General features: G+C 44.8%; 1 protein-coding gene across 1 annotated transcript; it reads left to right on the forward strand.

Annotated features, from left to right (window-relative positions):
• Positions 1-18: 18 nt before the first annotated feature.
• Positions 19-9,661, forward strand: mpnd (MPN domain containing). Its single transcript, XM_024259029.2, has 13 exons — positions 19-603; positions 1,267-1,469; positions 1,536-1,757; positions 3,596-3,695; positions 3,768-3,846; positions 3,916-4,012; positions 4,077-4,149; positions 4,225-4,301; positions 7,462-7,630; positions 8,638-8,708; positions 8,781-8,870; positions 8,950-9,042; positions 9,107-9,661. Exons 1-13 carry the CDS (start codon positions 600-602, stop codon positions 9,191-9,193), a joined length of 1,365 nt encoding a protein of 454 aa, XP_024114797.1. The 5' UTR covers positions 19-599; the 3' UTR covers positions 9,194-9,661.
• The last annotated feature ends 1,106 nt before the right edge of the window (positions 9,662-10,767 follow it).

Below are 10,767 nucleotides of genomic sequence, written 5' to 3' on the forward strand. Positions count from 1 at the left end.
GTAGTTTAGAGTGTTCCATAAATGTTTATCCTGCTCCCAAAGTGTGTTTTGGATTAAATTGTATTATTATGTTTAACATGTTGAATCAGATCATCTGGATTTCATAAACTGATGAACAAAGTCAGAAATCTGCAGAAGTTGAACTTCCCGTTGGACCCCCCCACGCTGCGGTTAGCAGCCCCCCCTCCCGGTTCACGCGCTTCTCCTCAGAGAGACAGAAGTTGTGGTGGTTGCGGGGCAGAAACCCGCACTTTGACTCCGAACGAGCTCGGGTTCCCGCCGATCTTCGGTTCTCCAGAGCAGCAACAATCGTGTTTTTCCGGATCGGGTTCGTCGTCCTCGCGCCGGGGGGCTCGCGCGGCTGATGGAGGCGGGCGCGCGGAGGAGCAGGGAGGGGGGCGGAAGGGGAGGGGAGCTGACATTAAAGCAACACAACAAGGAAACTGGTCCGCGGAGCCGCAGCGCCTCCTTCCCTCCTTCCTCCTTCGGTTTCTCCGCCAAGAGCCGCCGGAGCTGCAGGCGCGCGCGCTCCCACAGCGGCTCCGCGCGCCGGGAAAGAGTGGCCTCGCGCCGAGCTGGATCCGAACGCTTTCAGAGAAATGGGTGAGAAGAATGAAATGATTGTGGCGGTGGGGGGGCTTAAATGAGGGGGCGCGTGCAGGCCTCTTCCGGCGGTCAGAGCTAATGAGAGGCGGAGACAAAGACCGCCGCCGCCGCGCGGGGCTGAAGGAGGAGCGTCTGGTCTGCGGAGGAAGCGGCCCGGTCTCCCGGTACCGGGCTGTAGCCGCGAATGATGCTGCCGTGACGGAGCAGCTCACCGGGAAGTCTTTGTCATTTCAGCGGCGGCTTTCTGCTGACTCAGCTATGATGGACCCCCCCCCCCCGGGGGAAAGTGAACACCATCCATGCTGTCTGCTCCCACACCTGCACCTCCTCTGTCTGCGCATACACCTCACTATCTGCAGCACCTCTGTCTGCGCATACACCTCACTGTCTGCAGCTCCTCACTGTCTGCACCTCCTCTGTCTGCGCATACACCTCACTGTCTGCAGCTCCTCACTGTCTGCGCATACACCTCACTGTCTGCAGCTCCTCTGTCTGCGCATACACCTCACTGTCTGCAGCTCCTCACTGTCTGCAGCTCCTCACTGTCTGCGCATACACCTCACTGTCTGCGCATACACCTCACTGTCTGCAGCTCCTCACTGTCTGCGCATACACCTCACTGTCTGCAGCTCCTCACTGTCTGCGTGTTTGTGTCTGCAGGCTCCGAGCCGCCAGGCTCCCCTCAGGCGGTGGAGGACGGTGGTGAGGAGGACGAGGAGGAGCTGAGTGGAGGAGAGGAAGGAGACCTGCGGTCCAGCTCCGGCCGCGGCTCCCTGCTGACCAGGAGAGGCATCACGCTGCGGGTGCTGCTGAAGGACGGGCTGGTGGAGCCGGGCGACGGCGTGCTGGGCATCCACTACCTCGTAATGACCCGCTCCACGAGAAGAACCGGGTTTGGTTCAGAGACGTGACCTCTCTTCTGCTCTCAGGGGAAGAACTTCGTCGGCGACCTGTTGAACGATGGGAAAATCCGCTGGGTGGAAACGGGTCAGATCTTCAACTCGCCCAGCGCCTGGGCGACCCACTGTAAGCGGCTGGTTAACCCGGCCAAGAAGTCCGGCTGTGGATGGGCGTCCGTGCGGTACCGGGGGCAGAAGCTGGTCCAGTACAAAACCACCTGGCTGCACAAGTACCAGCCCAGCGCAGACATGGTGAGAGCAGAACCTCAGCAGGTCCAAACTTTGACCTGAGCTTTGCATGCAGAACCGCTCGGTCTGGATGAATGTTCTGGAGGTCCGAAGAACTTTCTCTCAGCTCCGTGTGGCTTTGATGTTCTGAGACAGAATCAGAAAAGAAGGAACTGAAGAAAGAGCGCTGAGGGGGAACCATCAGGAAGGAACGCGTCAGCGTTCAGTTAGAGTCACGCTGACGCAACAGAAGAACATCAGGAACTTGAGGTTCTGATCCGGTTCTTCCATCAGCTGGTTCCTTTAGGAACCTTCAACAAATGTTTATCCTGTTTGATCTAAGTTGTGTTTTGGATCCCCCCCCAGGTATAAAAAAAAAATTTAATCTTTCATAATTCAGGAAAATCTAACGAATGAATATTCCAGAGAAGTTCTGAGTATCTTCCCGACTTCCAGCAGTGCTGGTGTGTTTTCTGCAGAGAACAAGTCTAAACTTGAACTTCCGACTGAATGAACTCCCTTTGGCTCCTGCAGAAGACATTTGGGACTTTCCAATGATAACAAGTATGAAGGGGCGGAGCTCTGGGAACTGTAGTTTTTGGTGGAGTAAAACATTGACTGGACTGAGTTTTTAATTCTCAGATAGTCAGGAGGATGTTTACCTGATCCAAAGTGAAACTTCTATTTTATATAGAATCATTATAGATGTTTCAAGCTTTTTATTTCTTGTAATGTTGAAGCTTATGGCCACTAGGGGTCAGCAAATCAGAATGTCATCAGATCAAAAGGAAAATCTTGTTTTCAGCACAAATTTCAGGTTTCTAAAACTTTCTTCATGTTTTGCCTCCTTTTGCTCTGTTGTCATGGAAACCATCATCAGCTTCCCTTTCTCATCTTCTTCTGAACAGTCCATAGAAGTTCTATCAGGTTCTGATCCGATGAGTTTTCTGGACTAAAAACCCAGAGAGGACGACCCTCAAAGCATCTGTGACTGGAAACTTCTCGTGTGGGTTCTGTGGCTCTCTGGGACCTTCATCTCCGCATGAAATAGGAAATGGACTTGGTTCTGTTCCTGTTGAGGTCTCTGGTTCAAGACAGGTTTGAGTTCTGACTCCAGCATCAGCCGCTCCTTCTGATGCTCCCTGAAGTTCTTGATTTGCTGACGTTCCTGTCACAGCTCCAGTTCTTTCTCCTGAACTGTCATCTGCTCGTCCTCATAAAACCTGAGGAGGATCTTCTGTGGTTCTGCAGCTTCCAGACACAGACAGAGACCTCTGCGGATCAGCTGATGACATCACGGGTTTCCAACATTTTTTTTTATGATTATTTTAACTTTCTTTGAATCTTTCCTGTAAACTGTAACTATCAAAATCACAGAAATATAATAAAGCAGGGATACCCAGACTTTTTCTTGTGAGGGCCACAGAACTTTAATCTTCACGGATGTGGAGCCGGGGTCCGTCTGTAGGCTAACAGAAAGTGTGTTTTGATAGCAGTTCTGTCTACGATTGATGCTAACGATGTTTCCTGTTAGCAGTTCTGTCTGCGGTTGATGCTAACGATGTTTCCTGTTAGCAGTTCTGTCTGCGGTTGATGCTAACAGCGTTGTGCAAAATGGTGTTTTGCTAGCAGTGTTAGCAAACAATCTCAAAGCCGGATTGGGAGGAAAAACAATCATGAGTCTCTGATATTGTTCGGGGGCCGGGCTAAATGTGGAGTTGGGCCGGATCCGGCCCGCGGGCCGTAGTTTGGGGACTCCTGATGTAAAGGAAGTGTAACGATTCTATCTGAAATATTAAACCTCAGAAGCATAATTCTAGCTCCCTGAACTCCCATCATCCTCTGTTTCTCTGCGATGCCAGAGCCTGGTGAGTGAGGAAGATGATGACGAGGATGAGGAAGAAGGGAAGACTGCGGTGCCGGCAGACGAGAAGAACAAGAACATCAAGCCTGGACTGCACGGTGTGTTTCTGCTCTCCCCCCTCCCCCTCCTCCGTCCGTCCGTGTCTCACCTTCATCTTCGCCGCCTTGCAGACGTGGTGGTTTCCCGGCGCACCGACAGAGAGAGGATTCCCGTCAGATACTGCACCTTAGGCACCAGAGATGCTGCCAAGTACGTCCCTCCATGTGTCCGCCATGTCGTCCGCGACCTCGGAGTGACCTTGTGACCTTGTGTCCTCAGAGACCCGCACACGTTGGTGGAGTTGTCGGCCTTCTCCGCCATCAACAGATTCCAGCCGTTCAACGTGGCCGTCTCCAGTAACGTTCTGCTCCTGATGGTGAGTCTCAAACACGGACCGTCGAGTTCAGAGGAGAACAGGATGATGATGTTGGGCTTTCCAGGACTTCCACTGTCACCTGACCACCAGTGAGGTGGTGGGATACCTCGGAGGGAGATGGGACACTAATACACAACGTAAGCGCTGAAAATCCCAGCCGATCCAACCGGTTCTGCCCTCATCAGCTTCATCTTCCTCCTGCTCTGCTGCAGTTCTGACGGTCCTGAGGGCTTTTCCGTGTCGGACCCGGCTGGGAGACCGGGACGCTGCTTCTGCCGTGGAGGAGGAGGTGAGACCTGGGGGGCGTGAACATCCTTTCTTCAGCGAACATGAGGAGAAAAAAGGGCTTTTAAGAAACAGCAAAACTGTAAAAACATCATTCAGGACTTTTAGTTTGAAAATCATAAAACGTGTTTTTTTATTGAACAACAAACTTCAGAACAAAACATGCTTTAAATGATAGAACAAAGTATTTTCATTATTACAATCAAACAGAGGGACAATTTCAGCATTAAACAACAAAAACAGAATCAATAAGATAAAAAATAACAACAATAATAAAATAGATCTGAGCATAATTGGTTATATGTAAAAGGATTTAAATTAATTCCACGGGCAGCAGCCGGTACCGGTCCATGGGGGGCTTGGTACAAATAAAATACTTTATTTTTGTTTTATTTTCTGAATCTAAAAGACATTTTATTTTGGAAAACTACCGATTCTGTCCACCACATGCGTCTATGACTTGGTCTGCAACCTGCAGCTCTGGAGCCGGTTGGCTCTTTTACTTCTCCATAGAAAAATAAATAATAATGTTCTTTTTCTTTAGATTAGTTAAACATGCATGAAGGAGGAGAACCTCGCAGATAAACTATGTAAAGATTTTGCTTCCTTCAGAAATTCACAGATTTCAAATTTGGTAAAGTCTGATCCTTTATTTATACTTTTATCGTATATTATCTCATACTGTCCAGAGCCGCGCTGGGATGATCCGGTTTAGCACGAGGAGTCTTTTATTTTGAAAGGAAATCATACAAGCTTCTGTCAAATGGAAAAAGAAATAATTTCACAGTTTCTTTTTATATTTTGGTTTTTATTCATGCCACAAAGAGACACCATTCAAATTACATTGTAATGGATGCACAGCAGTATCAAAATAAGACTCTGTGGTTCCTCCTGAGTTTGATCAGTAGAAAACGAGCTCAAACGGATCTCTTTCTGGTCTATTATGACTGTTAGATCGCTCCCGTGTTTCAAATCCATCTGCTTCCTTCCCAAACAGCTGAATTTAAAGCCCAAACTAACAAAGTTTATAAAAACACATTTTGAAGTTTTTAGGGCAGAAAAGAATCAGAGGAAACCAAAGATGAAGAAATAAACATTTATTGTTCAAAACGTACCGCAACGACTCTGCTACAAATACGCTGCTAATAAAGTTGCATTTGTTTTTACTGTTATATGGAGAATTTTCACATTTTTATGACAGTTGAATCTTTTCATTTAAGAGCATTTGGTGTGAAACTGATAAACCACCTGAGTGAATCAGTGAAAGCTGATTGGCTGCAGCGACTCCTGACAGGAGGTACTGAACGGTGAACATCTTCAAAGTCGGACGAGGCTGAAGTTTTGTTGTAGCCTAAACTTTGACTCTTAAAGGAAAAAGTCTACAATCACACATTAATGCATCCAACACAAAGTCTAGATTACAAAGACACTTGAAATTTAATGCAAATAATTCACAGAAAAGAAGATTCAGTCAAAAAATGTTTCAGATTTCAGACCTTGTGGGATTCTATGAACGAACACTGTTATGTTCCCACAAACGTTTTACTTCTGAGGGTAACGTTTACCTTCGTCCTCTGAAGCAGGAGTCTGCAGCCTGCAGCTCCGGAGCCTCGTGTGGCTCTTTTGTCCTTCTATTGTGGCTCGCTGGTAAAAATAAATAAATATATAGTTTTTATTTTAAAAAAAAGTATCTCTCAGGAAAGAAAAACTCAACTCATTCACAAACAGTTGAAGGACAGTACGTATCACTCTGAGGCTCCAGACTACAATACCCATAATGCCCCAGAAATCCATCAAGCAGTTCTCATAGTTCATCAAAGTCAAACTAAAACAGATTTTCCAACTGGAGAATTTATAACCAGATTAGGATTTGGTATTTTTAAACAATACTTATGGCTCAAAAATTAATTTGGTTAGATGTACAAATTTCTGCCAAAGATGCATCACAAACAATAAAGCTGTATACTATTTTTTTAATCACCATTATTATCTGCTGTATTGAGATGATCCTATGTGATACAGGATGTCTTTTATTTTGAAAGGAGGTGAACTTCTATCAAAAGTTATGTAGTAATTTGGGGAAAAAGAGTGGTTTCTTCCATTTTACTTTTGCCAAAAAGAAAAAAAAGCACTAGTTCATTTGTAGTTTTCATAAGAGTAACAATAACAGAAATAGCTGCAGCTGCTTTAAACTTTATTTGTACTCTGGATTTCCTGTTGGAACCATTAAAATGTGTCCTAGATTTGCCCTTAACTGTTTAAGTGGAAGCTAAAAAAAAAAAAAATTCAACTTCAAACTCGTCTGAATTTTGATGTGTGATAAATTAATACAAAAAATAGACACAAAAACTGGTATTTTTTAAATATAATAACAATAAAAGTTGTTCATTCAATAACAGTGAATGAACAACTTTATTAGCAGCATCATTGTAACATTAGACAGTCAGTTCCTGAGTATCATTCATTAGTATTATGGTCTGTCTGAACAACTGTCACAATAAATCCAGATTTTGAGTGAAGACTTCTGGTTTTAGTCTGTCAAATGCAGCTTTCTTTTATTTTGAAGTCGATGGCTCTTCTGTTTCCTCTTTTCTGCCAAAACAAACGTTTCAAATACATTTTGTTAACTTTGTTGGTTTGGAGGTTTCAGTTCAGCAGTCGGAGCAGCCGCTCTCAGAAAGTAGCAGAAGGATTTTTGACACTGACAGAGCGAAATGACATGCGTCAAGAACGAGTCGGAGGTGCTGGACAATCCTGTAGATTTTCAAAATAAAACTTCCTTCAGACTCAGATCAGAGTGAAAACTGCTGGTCGTGTTTTTTTTTTGTCTGAGGCCTGGTATCAACTTTCCAAGGACAAGTGGCTGTACGTCTATACCGTATGACTGCAGATGTGAAGTTTATTCGTTGTTCTGAAATGTTTGTTTTTATGATCTCTTTATGAATGTTTTGAGTTCCAGTCAGACATCTTCACACGTCGTGTGACGTCTGGGTAGAAAATTACCCAGCAAACAAGAAAAAAAAAGTTTAAATAACGGATTAAATCAAATCTTTGGCTTCCGCTTAAATCCAGAGTTTCTCCCTCGCTCCTCTGGACTCAACTTCTCCTCATTTGAACTATTCTCAGCCTCCTGTTGAGTGTAATGAAGCTGGTGTCTGCTCCAGATCTGTCAGAACCTGTTCATGCGCGGCCTGTCGTTGGTGGGCTGGTACCACAGTCACCCGCGGGGGCCGGCGCTGCCGTCGCTGCAGGACATCGACTCTCAGATGGACCATCAGCTGAGGCTGCAGGGATCCAACAACGGCTTCCAGCCGTGCCTGGGCATCATCTGTGGTCAGTCCTTCTTCACACGCACACCATCACCGTGAGTTCACAAGCAGCGAGTTCAGATATGGAGCGGCACAATGCTGGAGTTTAACTTCTGGGCTGAAACCACAGTTACAGTTTACCAGAGTATAAGTCGTTATTTTACTGGGTGTAACTTGTACTAAGAATTTATTCTGGAATAATATCCCTGCCTTTTTATTTTTCATAATTATGTTAAAAAGTTACAGTTATAAAGTTTGAACAATTGTCATTCTTCTAGCTTTTTGGACTATTTTGGCATTTACTAAGATTTTTTAGGCTATTTTGGAGTTCAGCTAATATCTCAGTTTTGGCTAATTTAGGATTTTCTTTAGTTTTTTGGGATATTTTGAAGATTAACTATTTTTTCAGCTACATGCTAGCAGTTTTTTTGTTTTTAATTTTTAGGCTAATTTGGTATTAAGCTAATATCCCAGTTTTGGCTAATTTAGGCTTTTCTTTTTAAGTTTTTTAGTCCGTTTTGGAGTTTGGCTAATATTTACACGCCAGTTGTTTTGGCTAATTTAAGTTTTTTTTTTTTCTTTTTTAGGATATTTTGAAGTTTAGCTATTTTTTCAGCTGCATGCAAGGGATTGTTTTGTTATTTTTTTAGTCTCATTTGGCATTTAGCTAATATTTTAGCTGCTATCAGCTTCATCATTTCCAGCTATCAGCTTCAGTGTTTTCAGCTATCAATTTCAGCATCTTCAGCAGCCAAATTCAGCTTCCAGCATTCACACTAGCATTATCACAGGTAATGCTATATATTTAGTTCATACTTATATGCTTTTCTTCTTCTTGATTAAACATTTCTTGCTCCTGCGACTTAAACGGAAAGGAAAATGTTGAGTTGATGTTCAGAAACGGATTAATTCTGCACACACTTTGACGGGATCTGCTGTAGAACGGATCACAGTTGATGACCGATCTTTCTGATCAGAGAGTTTTTATGAATCTGAATGAAGGCTTCCCACCATAATCCTGATCTATTCCAGGACCATATTACCATGGAAACCAGGGAGTTGCATCTACAATAACCCCGTTCTGGGTGGTGCCCCCGCCTGAGGTAAGACTGCAGAACTTTTATGAGTTCTCGGTTCTGGAAACGTCTCCTCACGCTCCTCCTGACCAACTGCAGCAACGACCCAACGACTACGGGATCCCGGTGGCGGTAGAGGTCACCTACGTCCAGGACAACTTCCTCACCAGCGACGTTCTGAACGAGATGGTACGGACGCTGCAGCACAGCCCCGCCGTGCCGCTGAGGGCGGCGCCGCGGGTGACTCAGGGTTCTGTTGTCTCAACAGATGCTGCTGGTGGAATACTACAGAGCAGCTCCGGACCTGGTCCAGTTCAACCAGTACTGGTGCCCCGACACCACCATGATGGACAAGATCAAGGTAGGACACGTCCTGGGGGGTTAGATACCGGGCTGCGGGGGATGACCGGCGCTCTCCTGCACAGGGATCCCTGAGCTGCCACGCCCCCAAAGACCAGGCGTACTCCCAGATCTTGGAGCACGTGTACAGTCAGCTGAGCGGCGTTCACTGATGCACCTGCAGCGACAGGTGAGCCACGGCGAGGAGCAGCTGGAGGTCAGGCCGTCACGAAGGACCTACTCGGTAGCCTGAATGTTTCCGTCTGATCATCAGGACCTACGTACCTACCTGAGACAGCCTCTGCAGGTGTGCTCAGGTGCCTCAGGTACGGTCGATGTAACAGCAGTTGTGTAAATGTTTGATGTGTGTTCATGTTTGTGTCCGCTGAGCCGTGCGTTAGGGTTTGGGTTAGATCCCCGTGTGCACTTATCTACTGCCCCCCCCATCATGTTGGTTCGGAAAACCACCTCTACTGTATTTATTAGTGATTGAAGCTCCGCCTCCCGCCTGCTGATGATCCACGAGGCGTTCAAAGACACACTGGAACTATTTAAACTGTCATTTGTTTGTTGTTGCATTAAAGCATCTGTTTGTCTGTTTGTTCTTTGGTGAAAAATAAAAAAAAAAACTTCTGCAGAAAGTCTTTATTTTTGCTTTATTTATAAGAATTTGTAACAAAGAAAACGTAGGAAGCACGAACAAAAACGGAGATAATAAATGACAAAATATTGCAGTTAAATATAGTTTCCGTAGCAAAAGTAAAAAGGCGACTTATATCTAACGTAAACACTTTCTTATAGGAGCACATGCAAAGGTTAATCTGATGGTTGTATATAAAAATACTATAGAGAGCCAAAGTGATTTCATGTTATAAAGGAGAGTAAGACTAAAATACGAACATTACAGCTCTTTAAAAAAAACAAATCTGGATTTCTTTACAGAGAAAAGTCAAACTAAAGCTGTTAAGACTCATCGGATCAGGAACCGCCGTAGTGTCGTCCAGGGAAGAGGAAGTAGGGCTGCCACGATCAGTCGACTAATCAACTATTAAAATACCCGATTAGTCGTTACTTTATACTGTACTCTGTCAGAGTGTAGTAAAGTTGAACAAAGTTGTGAGTGTTCAGCACCGAAACATGTACTTTTTTCATTATTTGAGTCAGTGAGATCAAAAGTTTATCTTTAGTGAATGATAGTTCCTTGTTTCAGATGTCGACCTCATTAGAGAGATCAGGAATATACTTTCCATCAAACTCACTTTGACAGCTGACCTTTGACCCTTTATACTGTATATAACATTGATATTAAACTGTTACATCATCTTGAGGGGCGGGGCATCTGTCAAAAAGTTTAAAGTTTATTCCTGATCTCTCTCATCTGATTCAATCTTGTTTTAATCCCAGAAACTAATGAAAGACAGAAGCTGCACGATTCATTCAAAGTTTAATAAACTATCATCTTAATTGTCTTTATTTTCAGTTAGTTTAAAGCTAATGATGGTTACGATGTGAGCTCTACATCCACTTCGCGAATGACCCGATTAGTCGACTAATAAAATAATCGTTTTTGGCAGCCCTAATAGAAATCTGCTCCAAACGGGACAGAAAAGTGCACGAAAACTGACTGCTTCTGAGTGGGCGTGGCTTTTCCAAAGGCACTTCCTCAGAGCTCGACCCACGCGGCGCTCAGGGACGTAAACATTAAACGAGACGGGGGTGACAGTCACAGATGAACGGATCATCGTCT

Source organism: Oryzias melastigma, linkage group LG4 (assembly GCF_002922805.2).
Source record: "Oryzias melastigma strain HK-1 linkage group LG4, ASM292280v2, whole genome shotgun sequence".
Lineage (NCBI taxonomy): Eukaryota > Metazoa > Chordata > Actinopteri > Beloniformes > Adrianichthyidae > Oryzias > Oryzias melastigma.

Bases quoted from the DNA above. Each gene is read 5' to 3' on its own strand.
- mpnd (XM_024259029.2), top strand. The intron at 3,696-3,767 runs GTGTGTTTCTGC...GCCGCCTTGCAG, and splicing joins CATCAAGCCTGGACTGCACG to ACGTGGTGGTTTCCCGGCGC. The intron at 7,631-8,637 runs GTCAGTCCTTCT...GATCTATTCCAG, and splicing joins GTGCCTGGGCATCATCTGTG to GACCATATTACCATGGAAAC.